At 35.1% G+C, this 20,717-nt stretch overlaps 3 protein-coding genes across 3 annotated transcripts; 1 reads left to right on the forward strand and 2 right to left on the reverse strand.

Moving 5' to 3' along the window:
• Nucleotides 1-617: 617 nt before the first annotated feature.
• guca1b (guanylate cyclase activator 1B) lies at nt 618-2,678 on the reverse strand. Its single transcript, XM_028452119.1, has 4 exons — nt 2,475-2,678; nt 1,144-1,293; nt 876-990; nt 618-742 (listed from the first exon to the last, which is right to left on the reverse strand). The coding sequence occupies exons 1-4, from the start codon at nt 2,676-2,678 to the stop codon at nt 618-620; spliced, it is 594 nt and encodes a 197-aa protein (XP_028307920.1).
• A 2,533-nt stretch (nt 2,679-5,211) lies between these two features.
• Nucleotides 5,212-12,996, reverse strand: LOC114467057 (serine/threonine-protein phosphatase 4 regulatory subunit 2-like). The gene is made up of 9 exons (XM_028453048.1): nt 12,661-12,996; nt 12,071-12,152; nt 11,753-11,923; nt 8,882-8,975; nt 8,711-8,748; nt 8,334-8,405; nt 7,625-7,771; nt 7,216-7,496; nt 5,212-6,216 (listed from the first exon to the last, which is right to left on the reverse strand). Exons 1-9 carry the CDS (start codon nt 12,692-12,694, stop codon nt 5,960-5,962), a joined length of 1,176 nt encoding a protein of 391 aa, XP_028308849.1. The 5' UTR covers nt 12,695-12,996; the 3' UTR covers nt 5,212-5,959.
• Nucleotides 12,997-14,168: 1,172 nt separating this feature from the next.
• On the forward strand, nt 14,169-20,296 carry LOC114467548 (eukaryotic translation initiation factor 4E type 3-like). The gene is made up of 7 exons (XM_028453935.1): nt 14,169-14,489; nt 15,319-15,391; nt 15,716-15,810; nt 15,895-15,955; nt 18,286-18,352; nt 18,439-18,594; nt 18,701-20,296. The coding sequence occupies exons 1-7, from the start codon at nt 14,347-14,349 to the stop codon at nt 18,751-18,753; spliced, it is 648 nt and encodes a 215-aa protein (XP_028309736.1). The 5' UTR covers nt 14,169-14,346; the 3' UTR covers nt 18,754-20,296.
• Nucleotides 20,297-20,717: the final 421 nt, after the last annotated feature.

The following is a 20,717-nucleotide window of genomic DNA, read 5'->3' on the forward strand; positions in this document are numbered from 1 at the left end:
GTTAGTCCGTAACGTAGTTTAGGGCTAGGGTTTGTCCGTAACGTAGTTTGGGGTTAGGGTTTGTCCGTAACGTAGTTTAGGGTTAGGGTTAGTTAGTCCGTAACGTAGTTTAGGGTTAGGGTTAGTCCGTAACGTAGTTTAGGGTTAGGGTTAGTCCGTAACGTAGTTTGGGGTTAGGGTTTGTCCGTAATGTAGTTTCGGGTTAGGGTTAGTTTGTAACGTAGTTTAGGGTTAGGTTTAGGCTTAGGGTTAGTTAGTCCGAAACGTAGTTTCGGGTTAGGGTTAGGGGTTAGGGTTAGTCCATAACGTAGTTTAGGAATCTACGTATTAATAGCAAACAGAAGTACTGGCCAATGAGTGGCGCTACGTAAGATTACAACAATTCATCATAAATACGTAGCATGTCCATAACGTACTTTAAGAATCTACGTCTTAATAGCAAACAGAAGTACATGTACCTTGCGTCTTAGTCACGTGATCTATCACGTTAACTAAACTGGCCAATGAGGGGCACTACGTACAGGTAGAATGTTGGTATATTGATACATCTACGTGCGTATAGCCACTGCCAATTATTAAACATGAGGAATGGGAATAACAGAATATCTGTTGATTCACTAGGAATAGTCACTCCTCCGTTGCTCGTTGATCCAGTCGCTTGGATTGACATCCATCTGAAGCATCTTCATCACCCACTTGTCTCTCCGTGCTCCATCGATGAACTCATCCAGTGACAGTTCCCCTGAGCGACAACAAACTCTTTCTGTCACGATTTGTGATTTTATTTGCTACAACCAATGGACTATTGTAGCCTGAGGTAGTTCATCTGTGATTTTAAGCTGTCAAAAACGGCCAGGAATACAGAGTCAACTCACCATCTCCATTTTCATCCACCAGCTCAAAAATCCGCTCCACCACCTGGTCTGGGGTCAGCAGATTACATTCTTCATCCAGCTCTCCATGGCAGGCTTTCTTTAGCCGATAAATAGACTGAGAATGACAGAAGAGGATGTTACAATGTCTCTTGTTCTGGCTGCAATTCATTACAACAAGCCACTGATTTATCTCAACAGTGTTTCAAAGCTTTACAACTCAACAGCAGCATTTCATTACACATGGATTGTATTAAAGTCTGCTAATTACCTCCACAATTTCAAGAAGCTCTGTCTTATCAATGCACCCACTTCCATCCTTGTCGTACATTTTAAACGTCCATTTAAGTTTATGTTCCAGTTTCCCCCTGAGGACTAAGTTCAAGGCTGCCACGTACTCCAGAAAGTCGATGGTGTTGTCCTGTGTGAAAAAAGAAAAAAGGGTTGTAATATGATGAGAAGTTGATTTTATTTTTAATATCAAAATGTGATTTTTATTTTTATTTCTACTAATGAGGGTTTAAATATTATATTTTCCGACCATTTAAAAAACAAAATAATGTCACTCAAAACTGTTTTCTCATGAGAAACTACAAAAAAAAAGAACAAAACCTTTCATTCAGTTGTTGAAATTCCAAATATTATGTCCTGCAAGTTCATTTCGGTTTCTTTTTTTAAATAATATGTTAAGGTTTCATTTATTCAGGCAACTTCTTTTCAGGAAATTTGATCTCCTGACATGTTTCGACTGCCAACTGTCAGTCTTCCTCACAGGCATCTAGTGATTGCTTTGATGTATCCTTGAATGCATCAAAGGAAAGGATGTTCTCACACAAAAAGAAAAAAAAGGTTGTCTGAATAAAAGCAACCATAACATATTATTCCATATATTATGGTTTTATTTATTCAAACCTTCTTTCAGGAAATTTACTTTGATCTCCTGACATGTTTCAACTCTTAGGAGATCAAAGTAAATTGCCTGAAAAAGGTTGTCTGAATAAATGAACCTTAACACATTATTGAAAAAGGTCAAATTCACTTCCTGGAATTATTGAAATTCCATGTTTTCAATGGCAAATGAAGTAAAAACTTTTTTTTATTACTATTTATTCTGAAGTGTTTACAATCCTTACAAAAAAATGCACAACCAGCTAGACTTTACTGAAATTAAAAAAATAAAAAATAAAGTCACTCCGGCCTGTTTTCTCATGGGAAACTACAAAAAGAAGAACAAAATCTTACTTTTCAATCATCAAAAATCCATATGTTAAGGTATCACTTACCCAGACGACTTTTTTGAGAAAATTTACTTTGATCTCCTGACATGTTTCGATTGTCAGGAGATCAAAGTACAGTAATGTTACTTTAAAAAGTTGTCTGAATAAATAAAACCATAACATATTATTCAAAAAGAAGACACAATTTACTTGCTGGAATCATTAAAATTCCATGTTTTCAATTGCAAAAAAAGTCAAACTATATTTATTTTTTTTTATCCAGTCATTACTATTTATTCTGAAATGTTTTCAATCCTTACAAAAACTCACAAACTGCAACAACAAAATCCTAAAAATTAAACACAGTAGAGGTTTGTACACTTACGCCATTCCTGTCAAAGGCTCGAAACATGTTTTCAATGTAATCCCCAGCTTCTTTGTTTTTTGTGACACCAAAAAAACTCTTGAACTCGTGCATGAACAGAGTTCCACTCGGACACTCCACCACAAACTTCTTGTACCATTCCTGCAGCTCTGCCACGTCGATTTCCTTCTCCTGGTCGTTGTCCTCGCTCAGTCGCTGACCCATGACTCATGAAAAGTTTGCGTTATATCGCCCTCAAGACTCAACTGTTTTTCTTCTTTTGATCACATAATGACAAGTATCAACAGCCAACTAACAGACATCACCCAAACTTGACTTTAATTATTAAATTAGGAAATATTGATAACATATATGAGCAAAAACAGGAGTTGGCGTTGGTGCCAAAGGCCTCTGTGAGACAGAAGCTGATAAAGGATTAGAAGAAGTGAACGCTTGTCATATTCAATCAGTCCTGAAGCAGATCATGGCTGGATATTATTGCTGCTTGTACCTGTGCTTAACCCTTTATCAGGCCCTAGTAACTATATTTAATCACTTTATATTGCCCTATTATATGAAATAACCTAATAGTAGAAGGCAGACTATGAGCAGCACTGGCTCAAACTTTTCAAATGAGTAAAATGAAACAAAAAAAGAGCTCATTTGAACAAACCACATTTGGGCGTTGTGTTGTCAAAACATTTGTGAATGTGATATCTTTCAATTTAACTAATTTAACTAATGTTATGCTTGATTTACGGTTTGGGTTCTCCTTCCATGTCCACCATCAGACTTGGGAGCAGGTTCTCAAGGCCGGTATCGGTGAAACCGACTGGTTTCAAGATTTGAAGAATATTAATTCATCTTCAATGTGTGCGAGACACTCACTTATTTAGTTTAAAGTGGTTCACCAAGCTCATATTCACAAATCCAAACTGGCAAGAATTTATCCTCATATTGACCCAATGTCAAACAGATGTAAATCAGAGGAATCCACTTTAATGCATATGTTTTGGCTTTGTCCCAAAATACAACAGTATTGGGAGGGTATTTGCGAAGTAATTTCTTGTGTTTTTGGTGTAAATATAACATTGAATCCCCTTTTGCTGCTTTTCGGGGTCACAGGTGAGGGGTTAGGACTACCTATTGGGGGTCGGAGGCTCATTGTCTTTTCGACTCTGTTAGCAAGCCGCTTGATTCCCTTGAAATGGAAGGATGCTGCCTCACCTACTGTTTCGCGATGGGTGAAAGATGTATTATATCATCTAAAACTGGAGAAAATTAGACTTGTGTTGAGGGGTTCTGAAAAAAATTTAATCAGGTGTGAGGGCCTTTTCCGACTTATTTTTTTTAACCAACCATGGACAAAGGTACAAGAGTAGATTTTTATTCAGTATTCTGGCTGATTTGCTTACTGAAGGTCTATATATATATTTATGTTTTTACAGATTGTTTAGTGACAGTGGGTGCAAGGAGTTTTTCTTTTTTTATCTTTTCTCTACATAACTAATACATCTATATATATATTTTATTTTTTTTCTTGAAAATTTGTTGTTGCCATTTTTTGTACACACGAGTTGTGCACGAAATGTGTAAATCCTATTCCTAACCTTTTTCGGGTCATGGCCCCATTTTTAAATCGCAAATTTCTGGCGACCCCAGATACTTTTTTTCTCTAGAATTAGTTTTTGATCATGTTTGTTATACTGTGTTACAGAGTAGCCAGGATTAGTGCACAAAGTGACAAGATTAGCCAGCTCTGATAGTTTTATACTATATACTGTTATGTGAGAAAGTATATCTTTTAGTTTGAGATTGTGTGTGGTAAATAATGTTTTTTCCCCTTTTTTCATTTTATTTTCCTTCTTTTCATTATACATCAAGAATAACAATTTAATAAAAATATTTTAATTATATATATATATATATATATATATATATAATTTGAATCAGTCATTGTTGATCAATTACTACACATTTCAGGTGACCCCATTTTAATTCCAGGTGACCCCACATGGGGTCACGACCCCAAGGTTGAAAAACACAAATATTTATGCACAAATTAAAATGTAATACAATTTTAATAAACTTAGATAATTTTTATTTGAGAATCAAAATTGCATATGTGGATTTTTTTTTCCCGTGCGATATGAATATGACTAAGGTAAAGATACCATAGACTTGAATATGAAAATTACTGCAAAAACTACATAGGAAGGTCATAGGAACAATGTGTGGAGTTGAGAAAAAAGAAAATTAAAAAAACAATTACACAGCAAAAAAAAGGGATATGAAAACCCTAAAAACGTGTTTTAAATGAGAAAAAAGTGATGCATCTTGTGTCAACACACAATCAATAATATTCATGCCTTCACATTAGTACAAATTCACAGAGAAAAAAAATGTAAGTGAGGTATTCACCAATAAATCATTGAATTATTTTATTGGTTAAAGTTTTATGTATTTAGTATAAGAGAACAATATCCAGTTGATGCATGAGAGGATAAACAACTAGTGACTGTTCCATGGCCTTGAAACATCTTAGCTGAGATTATCACTAAACCGTTTGTCAGCCTGTGAGCCAACACAGGCCTTCAGATGTAAACAATGGCCGTTTGATGCCTTTCTTTTTTTTATTCTGAAGTATGGCTGTGAAATCCCTGACACCAAAAAGGCCTTTTCAATTTAACCAAGATTCAAGAAGAAAATAAAATGTTAAGCAAATTTTGACACTCAATTTTACACAAAATATAGAGAATTATAACTGAATAAAAACAAAAAGGTAGATCATTTATTAAAAATTCCAAGCAAAGTAAACTCAAAGTTATTGTTCCTCATGAACACGGTGATAAAAGTACACTCCTTCAGTTCTCCATTATCTGTTTTACAGAAAGCAGTGGACAATTAGAAAATCCACAAATAACTGATTTACAGTAACTGTAAAGATGTTAATCATTCAAAGCTTGTTCAACTATGGTATAATGTAGGATAAGTGTGCACGGAACTTGTGTTTGAACACAGATTAAAACAGAAATGATGTCTTACCAGCCTGGGTTACTACTGCAAACGTGGTTTTTAGTTGGTTTCATACAGTGATAAAGCCAAATTGTCTCTCCACATTAATAATCAACAAGTGCAATCTAATATTAATAGAAAAAAAGGAGCAAAAAAGACTTGTGAAATGTTGCTTCACATTCTTAATGATGTGTGACCTGATTAAAACCAAGTGTGCCTATTAAACCAAAGCATTTTGGAATGCATGCCAAATGATACAGATGACTGATCACATCAGTTATCAAGGTTAAATTAAAGGGTAAGAATATAAAAATAAAAATTACAAAAAACTTTTAGCTATCAGTGGCAAAAAGCAGTCCATAAGTTGTCTTCTTTCACGTTGAAGAAAAACTGTACAGGATGAAATGTTTCCTCTGGTCCTCCGAGCCAAAGGTCCACAGTGCTACACATGGTCTAATACAGTGTATAAAATGTCAGTGGGCAGGTTAGCCTTAGTCACAGTCATGTTCTCTGTGTTCTCCAGGCTCATCACGCTTTGATCCGTCAGCGCTGCCCTCTGTTGACACGTCAGGAGAAGTGCACAAGTTATTGTTCACGTCGTCCTGCTCCACGCTCGTCCTGCTCAACGATGAGGGCGGCTGTTGACGCTGCTCTGTAGAGGAGTCGCTGTTCTCGCCGTCTGTAGCTGTGACACCATCTTGTACGTCCCCGTCCCTCTCTGATGGTTCAGTCTGTGAGCTGCTGGGCTCTGAGGAGCAAACAGGACATAATATTATAGTCACACTCCAAATAACAACCGTGTTTCTGCTATAATAATAATAATAATAAAAAATATTCTAGCTCTAAAGAAAGGTTTAGAAAACATAACGTGGAGGGACACAGATTTTCTATTTCAGGGTTTACCCATTTCCATGTCACATTCCATTTTTCCGTATAGTTTCTATTTCGTCATCTTTCCCCATTTATTGACTTTATTGACTATTAAATTTCCCAAAATTGTACCAAACTATGGGGCGCCAATTGTAAAGTTGCTACCGGTGTATTCGATAAATATTTAGTTTCACCCGTGACATTTAGATTATACATATTCAGATTTAACATTTAAGATTGACATTTAGATTTATAATTAAATGTACCATTAACATTTTAAATATTGGATTTAAATGTAATATTTAGATTTAATCTTTTACATTTAGATTTAAATGTACTATTTAGATTTAACATTTATATTTAAATGTAACATTTATATTTAAATGTAACATTTATATTTAAATGTAACATTTATATTTAAATATAACATTTACATTTCATATTTTACATTTATATTTAAATGTAATATTTAGATTTAACATTAATACCTAAATGTAACATTTAGAATTAATATTTTACATTTAGATTTAATATTTATATTTAAATTTAACATGTAGATTAAAATTTAACATTTAGATTTAAATGTAATATTTAAAATATTTAACATTTAGATTTAAATGTAATATTTAAAATATTTAACATTTAGATTTAACATTTCACATTTAGATTTAATATTTCACATTTAGATTTAATTGCAAACACACTTCAGATGAAGCTCTGCATTCATTCTCGATCACATGATAACATGATCACTACTTCATCCGTTACACATAATGAAAGATTTTGAATTGGATTAAGGGCAGAATTGGACATATTTTTTCCATTAGTCAGAAGTGGAGAACGTGTTTATTCCATAACTTCCATGACCATGACTTACCCTGATTGTCTGAAATATCCAGTACGACACGACTTTCATCGTCTTGACCACGTGATTCAGTCGAGGTCTCTGATGGACTCTCTGGTTTTTCCAGAGCAGAAAACTCTGTCTCTTTGCTTGTTGTCTGTATTTCTTCTTTTTCTTGGAACTTCCGCCTCTTGACTTCCTGCCGTGAATCAGAGTCTGATTCCTCCTCCTCCTCTTCCTCCTCTTCCTCCACTGGGTGTTTGTTTTTTGTTCTGCTGTATTGTGTGCTCTTACTTTCAGTCAGAGAGGGTTCACTATTAAAACACAGAAGGAAAAAAAAGAATCAATGATTGAATTTAAACTCTTAAACATTAAACATTTTCTTTATTTTTTTTCTGATTATGGCATCAATGAACAACAAATTCATTTTCTGCTTAAATACCTGATGTGCTGCTGCTCTTCCTCCTCTTCTACCTCTGAATCTTTGCTGAGCGGACAGTCAGGGAGCCCATTGGAAGACAGCTTACTGCACAATGACAACTTTAGCCTGCTAAATGGCTTCGGAGATCCTGGGCCATTCAGATTCTGACTGCATGGAGAAAAACACAGTTCATGTCATTGGGAGGGAAATCGCTCAGTTTTTCAGGAGGGAGAACAACATAAGCCCTTATTTTTTTAAAACTTTATTAGCTGTGTTTCCATTACCCCTAGAAATGAACAAAATCCAAACAGCAATATAAAAACTGGTAATTGAAACACCTGAATTTCGCGGAAAAAAACATTCAAATATCGCTAAATAGTTTTCTACGCTTTCATGAGGAGATTTATCCGACGTTTCGATATGGAAATACATCGCAATTACACGTCACAGGACGAGACATAGCTGATCACATGACCACTTCTCTCCAAGAAAACATGGCGTGAACCAAGACATTTCTGAGCATTATACTTTATAATTAATACTGCCATGATAGACAGGAAACAACAAAGCAACGCAGAGTGTTGTATTAAAATTTGTCGACATTAAGAAATATCGCTTCTATTTTGCGAAAAAATGTCATGGAAACACAGCTACCGTCTCGCAACAAATGAAGCCACTTTAGATTTGTACAAGCAAAGAAAGGACCCACAAGAAAGAACGTGTCTCTCACCTGTCTGAGCTTTGAGTCGAGTTGCCTGGAAACTTCACTCCGTTCATTCTGTTTCCACTGGATCCATTTTTCCTTTGAAACACGTCAAACACTGTTACTTGTTGTCTGAGTATGTGTTATTCAACAGACACACATTGTGCTGCCCGTAGTGATGAGAATCTTGGTTGTTTGTATAAAAAAAAAAAAAAAAAAAAAAAAAAAAAAAAACAGCTCTTCAAACAGAGTTCTACACTAATAAATGTTAAAATGCTAAATGTCCAGTTATTGTCACTGATGGAGCTTCTGTTCACTCCCTCCTTACCATTAAATCAAATCACGTTGTTGACGGCAGACACGTCACTAGCAAAAAGAGAAAGAAGACCAGCTGATGCACTTACTCTGATGTGGGGTAAACACAGCTGACCACCATTACATTCTGTAAGACATTAGCACAATATTTATCTGAAACAAGCTTTTAAAAACTGAATAAATAAATAAACTGGCCCCTACAATCTATATTGAGAATAATTATTGCTCATGTTGATTCCAATCTATCAGGGTTAACGCACCTTCTCCAAACCCCTGAGAAACTTGTCTGTCCCTGTGTAGTTTCTCTTGGGATCCATGAGGAGTTCACACAGACGCTGGATGGTGAATGGGATTCTGAAACAACACATGGGACAATCACAAAGAGGTGCATTTAAAAGAATAATAAGAAGAAGAACTTAAAGGGTTGCTTGCTTCTAGTTGCAATAAAAAGTGTTCTGATCCAATATTGATATTGTAGATACTAGGAAAAAAAAGAAAGAAAAGAGTATGGAATTAAGTCAGCCTGCATCTAAAATATCTATACATATAATATACATTGGTTTTTTTTATTAGATTTTTCGAAGGTATTTTTCAGGGTCTTTTCATTTTTAGCTATTCATTTATTTTATTTGACTGTAGAATTTTTGTCTCACACCTACTGTTGCAGACTATGGTTTTCTGTTCAGGTTTTATCACTTGATCAAGCATTTTCAATCACTCCACACCACATAATAAGTAATTAAAGTATATATAATTAGTAAGGGTGTAAGAACAATCGTTTCGCCGATATATCATGACATTTCACTGCGAGACTATCATATCGATCCCAAAAAAAAAATGCCCAAATCGATTTTTGAAATTATGTTCTAAAAAACCAAAACATTGAACTGTGCTAACTTAAGTATTGAGTCACTCGGTGTCAGTGTAGTGCAGCAGATAAAGTACATATTTTATTTTATAAATGTAAGTGGTTAGTTTGATAAACATACTGGTACTTTAATCAGAAATAACTTTATTAATCCCTAAGGGGTAATTAGAACGGCAAAAAGCAACATATTAAAAAAACAACACTAATAATAATTATTATTATTATACAAACACACATGCACAGAAAAAAGGAGCAAGACTACACAAAGAAAATGTGCAAATTAAAGATAAGGTGCAAAAATATTAAAAATAATACATTAATGAATAAATGAATTAGAGTTAGTTACCATTTACGTGTTCTCGCAAGTTTAAATAAAATAAAACAAATTGTATTTAATATAGAGATGTCCCGATACAACTTTTTCACTTTCGATACGATGCCGAGTAGCAGAGTATTGGCCTTTACCGATATCGATCCGATACAATACCAGCACAAATCATACATACTTTTATTACTTATTTTATAGAGTGGAATGTTAGAAAATGCTTGATTATTAAAAAAAACAGACCCATTTATTATAAACCAACAGATTACATATAATTAACCTTTTAGAATAAGAATATTCTATAACTGAATAAAAGGAATAAAAAACTAAAATAAATAATAAAAAACAATATATACTATATTGGAGATTTTAGATGTAGTCCCATAAAATACGATATTTGTTTTCTGGCTGATATTGGACCGATATCCAATTTAGTGCTTGTAAAGGTGAAATGAGTAATTATTGATATTGCGATATATAGCAACGTATATCACTTTATTTAGTATCGGGATATAGTGTATCGCGACATGCAAATTGCGAATTGTATCATTTGATTCATGGCAATGCACACCCCTAACAATTAGAGCCGATATCGCATCGGATCAATATCGGTATGGCCAATTTTCAAGGCTGATAAATAGAGGCGAGTGTCGGCAAGGATGTTGCAATATGATACGTATCACGATACGATATTATCCCGTTATATTGTGATATTATACCCAATTAATATAAAAAATAAAAGCAGAGATGAAAAATGAAGTTGCTGTATATGTTCATCAGAAGATATTAATCATTCAGAGGACAAATTGAGTCAAAACTAATTTCTTCAAAACATCCTATTTATTAATATTATTATTATTATTATTATTATTATTATTATTATATATACAGCACCATCTACTGGAGTGGAGATGCGGAAGTGGCACAATTTTCAAGGTTTTTATGTAGGAACAGGAGCTGGCCAACATGCCCAGTAGTTAAGGCTGGGATACACTGTGCGATTTTTGTACTCAGCTCCAGCTCAAACTGTGCGACTTATGTGCAGAGCTGGAATGTGCGCAGCTCACGATGCATGTTCTCACACTGTACAGACCGACACTCTGACAAGATCTGACTGCTCACACTGTACGTCCATACACAACACATCGGGGTCTGGTTTCCGGAAATCCAACGTACAAATGAAGAAGAAGAACAACAACAACAACAACAACCTCTGGCAAATCTCAGCAAAAAGAGCTTTAAAAAACAAAAAGACGGTGATAAAATGTACCAGGAGCTGGATGGACAGACGTGGGCAGTACAGTCCGTCAATGTTACAGCGGTCCTACAGTGTTCGCGCATGCGCAGTGTGAGAGTTTAAGGTAAGGTGGTTCGTGGCACTGCTTCAACTGTGAGATACCCTCACGTGGAGCGACTGGAGTTCAAATATGTTTGATTTACTTACGACCATACGATTGCTGATCGGGAGCTGGTCGTGAGGTGTTCATCGCTTCTCGTGACCTAATTTATACTACACGATGCACGACACACGATCTAGCAGAGACTCGCACGATCCCACAAAATAAACGCACGAGTCGTGAATCGGCTTGAAATAGGCCCAAAATCGTACAGTGTATGCCTGCCTTTAGGCTGCTCTGCTGAGAAGTGACAATGTCTCCAGCAGTAGAAAACACACGTAAACAAAAATGTGAAAAATACTGTAAGAAAAATATTGATTAAATATTAAAATATATATATTTCGAATCGATTTAAAAAAAATTTTTTTTAAAAAAACGATTTAAAATCGGCACCCAAATAAAATCGCGATATATCTATATTTCTCACACCCCTACTGATAAATGGGTATTGTGAACAGTGAAAAAATTGTATCATGACACCAGTAGTTGCAATGCTGTCATTTTAAATCCAACTACCTATTTACACTCACACTCGACTCACCCATTATAGCTGTCCACAATCTTTAGGATCCTTTCTTTCATTTCCTCAAAGGGAATATGTTCTATGTTGGGATTGTGCAGTGACCGCTGTTCTGGTGTTGAATCGTGAAAGTCTTCAATGACCTTTTCCAACTTATACATGAAGTACATTTTGAAATGTGACCACGATATCCTGCAAATCAAACAAAATGGTCTGACGGTTAGACACAATTTGAAATAACTGGACAGGGAAATTAAAATGATATTGTAACATGGTCTTCAACTATTCATTCACATCTTTGTTTAACAATAAGTCAATTTTCTATGTATAATTACTTACAATGTTTGGCCCGTCTTGGCAACATGACACAGGAATTGCTCTAGTATGGGACAGGTTTCCCTCGTCTCTTTCTTCTCAAAATCTGGTAATTACACATTTTTTTTAAAAAAAAGGTGTAAAACGTGAGTTGTTTGGTGCCAACAAATAGCATACAAACAAGTCCACAGACTAAATGTTTTCAACAAACACATATTTACAATTCAACCTTAAATGAACTGCATCAAGGAAGGTTTACACAAGTTGTCAAGGTTAGCTTGATGCTAGCAGCATGTTGTGGTGCTACCGAACAAAACATTTACAGTAAAGTTGTGTGTTGTTAGTTATATTGACAAATGATAGGGTCAAGGTGTTAAAATAACAATAAAGTAGTGAGACAGAGAGTTAAGTAGAAGTAGTTGAAGTAGAAGTAGTTGAAGTAGAAGTAGAAGTAGAAGTAGTAGTAGTAGTAGTAGTAAGCACAAGCTGCTGTTTTATAAGTAGGCTAAGTCCCGTTTGTAACGTTATCACCAAACATGGAGCGCGTTAAATTATAGGTAAAACATATAATCTAATAAACTATCACTGGACTGTTCAGGTAAAGATAAACATACCTTGAGATGCTTCCAGTAAAGCCTCGACGTCCATCGCTGTGCGCAGTCACAGGCAGGAAATAGCAGGTACTTGGCTCTACATTAGCAAACCAACAAAGCTGGTGACGGTGACCACTGCGCATGTGCACAAATACGTTTTGTTTTTTTTGTTTTTTTTTTGTTGTTTTTTTTTTACCAAAACATGAACGAACCCTGCTTATTCGTTGCTGAAAAGCAGCAAGCACCGCACCGCAACGCTGTCTTTTAACTATTTAGTTTTTCCAAATTTGTTTTTTGTATTATTATTATCACAGTTAGTGTCTATAGCGTTTACTGCTGAGTAAAGCCTTCGGAGTTCTGTATTGTTTTTGTCGATGGAAGACGACGTCATAGCTTCATTCCCACCTTCTGACGGCGCAGCTGGTGTAGTCGTTCAATTTGTTACCCGTATTATTTGATGATCGCTTTCCGCTGCGTCACAGGCTGCTAGGCAACGCAATAAATCCTTTAGCTGTCCTTCCGAATGCCTGCTTATTATTGACATGGATCAAATCTGAACTTGGAACAGGTTTTACAAAAAACAAAAGTTTAAAAAAAACAAAAAAAAAAAAACTTGCGGATTTAAGCAAGTCCAACTTAATCACTCAAAACGATTTATGTGCAATAATTGTTCAGGTTTTGGCTGATTAATTTTAATAAGAGGGAAGTCAATATATTTAAAACGAGCGACTGGTTATGCATTTTATTCTTTTATTTGTGTAACTTTGTTTGTTAAAAGTCAGAGTCAGTTTTTGGTGGGATGGCAACAACGAATTATTAAGGCTTTTAAAATATTCTAAATAATCTAAACAAATATATCCATCCTTTATTATTATTATTATTATTATTATTATTATTATTATTATTATTATTATTATTGTTGCTGTTGTGTTTCTGGTTTATATTTTGTTTTTAGCACCATCCACCAAGCTAAATTCCTTGTATTGTTTTTCTGATACTAATCATAATTCATGAATATTACAAGACATTAATATTCATAAAAATGCAGTGTTAATGTTTGTATATGTTAAGGTTTTGTTTATTCAGACACATTTTTTCCAGGAAATTTGATCTCTGAACACTGCCAGTCTTCCTCAGAGGTTTGATGTTTCCTCACGCTAGAGAATTAGTTAAGAGTTGCTGCTATCAACAATTCACTGAACTGAAAACTCCAAATGTTTTTAATGATCTGACCAATCGGTGGCAGCCAAAAACCCGGCAATAATTCACAATTTCTTTTCGTTCCACACTCGGGATCTGCTTTGTTTATTTGCTAAGTACCGCCAATATAGCGACTTCCGGTTTGATGACGCGCTGTGAAAACCCTCTTTCATAAGTTCACAAGGAAATCATAAAAGCATCTTGTGCTTAATTTTTACCGCTCGGTGATAATTTAAAATAAAATCAGTGACACTCAGGCACCGACATCCAAAAATAAATATAAAGCCACATTTTATTGAAAGTGACTTTCCGCAAACAGCGACTCTCTGGTTAAAACAGTCACCAATCGAAGTGGAACACCCTGTGAAGCAACCAATGACTCGGCAGCTGATCGGGGTTACTTTTACCTAACACGTCTGTATATATAAGAAACGATAAGAGCCAGAGAGAAAACATCTGCACTAGAGACCTGTTAGATTTGTATGATCACCACAGTGCAATAATTAAATGGCAGTTCTGAACCCTTCATCCAGCCAGGCTCTGCTGGAGCACACTTTTCACATCAGCGACAGGGATGAGGACAGGATTTCCACTCACAATGACCATGACATTTTGCCTTTACATTCTCCATGGACCTTCTGGCTTGATAGGTAAACATGCTGTTTAACAATTTTCATTTGTTTAATATTTTGGACTGTCTTAAAAGTTATGCGAGTGAGTCAAATGACCTGTATAAAAGAACAAAGACATGGGTACATTTTGTCTGAATTTTTTTTGATATAAACTAACAGCATTTTCTACAAAATACATACATTAAGGAGAAAAAAACCCTCTACGTGTAGGAATGTTTACTTATCTGGCAACTTCCTTTCTGTCTGACCTACTTTTTTTTTTTTTTTTTTAAACAACAACATTAAACTACTTAAGACATTTAGCTTAAAAACGTATAAACACAACAATAGAATATCCTCATATAAGCCAGTGTGTTATTGTGCTAAATAAAAATCTGTTGAGTCATGGGTCACTTGTGCATGCTAGTGCTAGCCTAGCACGACCCACTTCTATTTATATTAAACTCCCAAATATATCAGTCATTTTCCTTTTCTTTTCTTTCTTTTTTTGTTTTTGTTTTTGTTACATAAAAAAAGCGTATTTTTCTAAGCACTTTTGAAACAAAGCAATAACAGCATTCTCAAGCCTGAGTGCTGGGATTAAATGGGGTCAGTGTTGTTTACTGTTTACTTATTTGTCATCTGATTCCCGTCTATTACCCTCCCTCCTAAACCCAATGCAACCCTGCTCAGAGGCCAAAGAATTTATATCATCCTAATACATGGTTACAGCTTCTGGAAATATTAAAGCTTGTACATATACTTTTTTTTTAATTACAAAATATATATATATATATATATATATATATATATATATATATATATATAAACAGATAACCCTATTTGTTTGTTTTTTCTGGGTTTTCAGATCCCTACCAGGTGCAACAGCAGCTGAATGTGAATCAAACCTAAAAAAGATCTACACTGTCGAGACCGTCCAGGTACAACATCTTTACAGCCTTATTTTTTTTCAGTGATTATTGTAGTTATGAGTCGCATGGTTTAACTGTGTTGTTTGTCTTCTGTCTTTAAGTGGAGTCAGGATTTTTTTCTTCTTGTTATTGCACATATTATATCTAGTTGAACGACATATTTACATTTTGATCAGTCTAAAGGGAAGATAAGTGAAAGAGAGAGAGAGAGAGCGAGAGAGAGAGCGACATAAGTAAAATATTAACAAGACCAAATATTTGTGCTTACCGTGCCAGTAAATTGCCTATTAGAATACAATGTTTCCTCCTTCCTTTATTTGGTCCATGGGGTAGGACTTTTGGAGAGTTTACAACAACATACCCAGCGTGTCCAGCTTGCCCACAAGGTGTAGTTACCACCTGATGAGAGGAGAAAGGAAACCTCTGTGGTGAGTCTTTATACCTGAACTTGGTTAAAGATAATTTTTGTATTATTTGAAAGTGACCAATGCACCGTGTATGTTTTAATCCAGGGAGGAAGAAAGCAACGCCAAGGGTGGTGTGTGGAAAATGAAAGTTCCTAGAGAGTGCACAGTAAGTAATAGGAACTTTCTCCTCATTCGTGGTGATTTCCAAAATAACTCATGTTTTCATTTAAAGCTGCTGAAGACAACTTAAAAAAAAAAAAAAAACAGATAAAAACATAGTGCAAGCCTCACAGATCAATAAATCAAAGGTCATTCTGTTAAAAAAAAAAAAAAAAAAAAGATCTAAATGGTTAAAATGACTGCTCAAAAGTTTGTTTTAATCTCAATGTAAACGCAGAATAGTTTTGAAGCATTGGATTGTGGGACGTGGAGTCCAGTAGATGGATGCAAATAAATTATTTCTTGTTTCCTCGCCAGACAAGGTGGAAATGAATTAACTTACCACTATTTCTGTTGTAGTTGTTGTTACCGGTATTCCCTGTGCTATCACCTCACTGTGCAAGACGTTGAATTTTGTCCGGAATTAGATCTTTTCGCCCCAAAATAAAACCACCAACATTGTTTTGCCACAATTGTCAGTCCGTGAAAACATCAGAAATGTGTTGGGAAGTCACTTAGGCAGAGCTTTTGGGGGCAAACATCAGAAATCACAGTACGAATGAAGTAAAAACACTTCTATGCACCCGTCCACGGGACTCCACATCCCACAATGCAATGCGCAAAACTTTTCGGACAATATCAATAAATCGAGTGTTTACAGTGGAGATGAAAACAAACTTTCAAGTGGCAATTTCAACCTTTTACATCTGTTCTTTGAGCAAATAATCTATGATTTATTGATCTATGAGGCCTACACAATGGCTGTGTTTGAAATGACACACTCAGTACTATGCACGACAAACTTAATGAGTATATACTGTACTATATACAGTAAGTATGAGTAGGATGATTAGAATAGTGACCGTTCCCACTAACGTATACTTCGAAGTTTCCCAAGATGCATTTCAAACCTGGAACGACAAAAACCTGAAGCACACTGAGGCTAAATATCTGTGACCAAGTAGAATATCACCATGTGGTCATTTGATTCGTTTCATGCCGATATTTCCGAGATTTTCAGAGACCCCCCATTGTGTTACTGACTAAACTTCCGGTTAACTTCAAAACAAGAGCCATATTTACAAAAGGGTTACAAAACCAATGGAAGACAGGAGATGCTTTTATTTTGAAAAGGGGATGTTTGATTTTTGGCTTTTTGGCAATTTTATGTTCTGCTTTCAACGCACCATGGGGCGGTTGAGTATGACAAGTGTGCCCACCGTGCATACTTCAAAAATGTCTTGATATAGTATACATCTGGGTATTTCTCGCATTCTCAATCTTTTCATAGTATGTAAATGGGTGACCATGGCTCAATGGTCGTGGTCGTCCAATAATCGAAGGGTTGGGAGTTCGAATCTCGCTCTAGCCAGGTCATTGTTGTTGTGTGCCTTGGGTAAGGCACTTTACCCACATTGCCTCGTATCAATGTGGTGTGTGAGTAAGTGTTGGTGGTGGTCGGAGGGGCTGAAGACGTAATATGGCAGCCTCGCCTCTGTCAGTCTGCCCCAAGGCAGCTGTGGCTACAATAGTAGCTTACCACCATCATGTGTGGAGTGAAAGAATAATGCACATCAATGTTAAGCGCTTTGAGAGTCTATGAAAAAGCACTAGATAAAAACCAGTACATTGTAGGTTTGAGCTATGTGCATCCGTCCGTCCAAGTTAAAAGGGACAGCTTTTCTCAGAAACATAGGATAACCAAATTCAGTGTGTGGCCTCCTTGATGAAGTTCGAAAATGAGAAGCGCCCAGTTATTTTTTCCAGAGTTATTGCTTTGGTTCCGTATTTTTTACTCTTTTCAAGGGATCTTCAAAAGGCACAGCTTTTCTTTGAAACTGTTTGAGATAGGATAACCAAATTTGGTGTGTGGCTTCAGGGTATCAGTACCTTGAGTTCGAAAATGAGAAGTGCGCAATTATTTTTCCGGAGTAATTGCCCTTGTTCCGTTTTTTTTTTACTAGGTTTGATATATCTTCAAAAGCGACAACTTTTCTTAGAAACCGTTTAAGATAATAAGTAATTTTAAATTCTGATGTGATAATATTAAGTTCTTAGATTTAGGACATTTAGGAAAAGGTTGTGAGTTATAATGAGAACCAATCTGGCAGGGGATGGTGATGACTATGCATTATTATTATTATTATTATTATTTATGTGAATGCACTACATACTCATTTTGACATCAGACTTAGTTTGAGTAGTACAATAATATGACTTTTCAAACACAGCCAATCTGATTTTTTTGTTTTAAATGATCGTAACTTGCATCTTTAACTAAATTTTTTCACTCGATGAATACATTTGTTGTGCTTAATTCTCTTTTTTTTGATGAAGTCTACAGTATGGAAGGAGTTACTTCTGGCTACGATTGGCGAACAGTTCAGTGATTACTGCCCCGCAGGTAAAAGCTGACACTTTTGTGATGCTGCATTTCAGTTTTGGCTCAGTGTTGCTCTCTGATCTGATTCTGCTGCCCTGGTGTTACAGACGACGAGGTTGTCGGAGTCAGCATCAGCGTGAGAGACAGAGAAGATATTTTCCAAGTGTGGAACAGAAACGCCTCATGTGTTAATGAGTCAAAGATCTTAGGAAGGATTCATGAGCTACTCCCACAAACTCCTTTTAAAGCAGTGTTTTATAAACGTGAGTATTTTCCTTTTGTCTAAAGCTCTGGTATGAGTCATCAATGAGATTTACAGCTTTAGATGAAAAAAAAAACTAATTGTTAGTTTTTCACCTCTTTTTGCAGCACATGAGGAGCACCACGCTTTTGAGGGAGGTCGAAGGAATTCGAGGAATTAGCACTTTTGCACTTTTCAGATGCACATCTTTTTTTAACCTACGTTTCTGACGTCAATACTGCGACACGTTTTTTTTTTTTTTTTAAGCTTTTAGGTTTATAAATAAATACTTTGATTACCTCAATGTCTGTAGCCAAGACACCCTGACTAAGTCAAAGATTCTTCACGTGGCCTGAAATCCACAATAATTTTTTTTATGCAACTGATGAGAAAAAATGTAGAGTTTATTTTTTCCCTAGTGTTTTTATAATATATTGGATGACCCAGCATTGCACCCGAGTGTGCTTAAAGAAGACGAATGAATGGGGGAAAAAAAAGGGTTTTATATTTTAAACAGCAAACCTTTATAAAACCAAAGGAGCAATAAGGTTTTTAGATACTTTATTGTTTGTTTATTGAGCATCTGCAATATTCAATTCCTGTTTTAAACTAATTTTATTAACTTAGACACGACAAAGAAAATAACAAATTCTGTCAAAACTCCTCTTGCTACTTTTTTCTTTTTTCGGGAAAATGTTGATTGTGTTGCACAACAATGACATTTTCAATAATGAGAGAAACGTATCATTTTGGAGGAAATTGCACCATCTTTTTGTATTTTATTTCTGTTTTTGTGAGGAGATGAGCAGAATGTGAAAATGTGTTCTTGTTACAATAAATTGACCTTAGTGCACCTAACACTGCAAGTCGATTCTCGGGAAAATATGCAATTATTTTTGATGAATACGCTGTGCTAGTATTTTTGTTAGGGTTTCTACAATGATTCAAGCACTTTGTTTCTTGTTCTGTAATATGAAAGATCTCATCTAATCTGATATTTCCTCAGATATCATTATCAGATACCTTAAGGTCAAGGACTGCTTTGTTGTTGTTTTTTTTTTTTTTCTTTTTATATTGTGGGACAATTTCATGTTTCCGTTTAAGGTAGGCTCAGGTATGTTAAGAGCATTAAATAAGTATTAAGCAGGTTTAAGTCGTATTACATGCAGTTAGATCAAAGCTAAAACACAAGCTTTTGAGTCACACCTCATTCAACATTTATCAAATCAACGTTGATGTCATTTACATCTTGCCAGAATTGCCTTTTCTATTTTTATTTTTTTTTTATGGCTGCAGATATATTTCAATACCAGCACTGATCAACGGACACATCAATAACATTTTCTGAGAGCTGGAATCTGCATTCAAAATCCAGCATCAATTGCTAATTGGTTTTATTTGTTAAACTGATTCCTCAGTGTCTTTATTTAGTTTAGTGTTTTTGACAATCTGTAGTTTTGAAAGTTGTGTTTTCTTTCATACAGCACATAGATTTGATTTATTCTAGACTGTAGGATGGTTGGCAGTTGGTTTCTCTTACACATGAAGCAGATCTCAGGTTTTGTGGCTGTTTGTTAATCTTGGGTTGTTGGTGCCTTGGGTTCATCAAAGGTTTACAACAATGTTAAAGGTCTGTGTTCAACATGTTGAAAGAGTTTCAGGTCATGCTTCTTTGTTAGTTTTACAGGCTGGAAATCAAACAATAAAGTCAAATTTATTTTGAGCTTTTTTATGTCCTTTGTTGTATTTGGGGGGGTGGACTTTACCAAGGTAACAATAAAAAAAGAAATTACCTGGTTTCTTTTCCTAATTACACTATTTGTTGATATACATTCAACACGTTTTTTCAGTTGTTAAATAATTTTATATCAAATAATGATTTTTCATTTTTATTTTTTTGAGGATATAGGAAATGCTATTCAATGTGGATTTTAGTCATCCTGATGGAAGCTAAAGTTAAATATGTAATTGTTAAAAATTGCACACACACAAACCCCCCCCCCGATATATACAGTATATATATATATATATATATATATATATATATATATATATATATATATATATATATACTGTATATATATATATAAATAATGGTTGTGAGTTTTTTATTACAGAGTGCATATCGGAAAGTATTTTGGCTTA

This window comes from Gouania willdenowi, chromosome 7 (assembly GCF_900634775.1).
Source record: "Gouania willdenowi chromosome 7, fGouWil2.1, whole genome shotgun sequence".
NCBI classification, from domain to species: Eukaryota; Metazoa; Chordata; class Actinopteri; order Blenniiformes; family Gobiesocidae; genus Gouania; species Gouania willdenowi.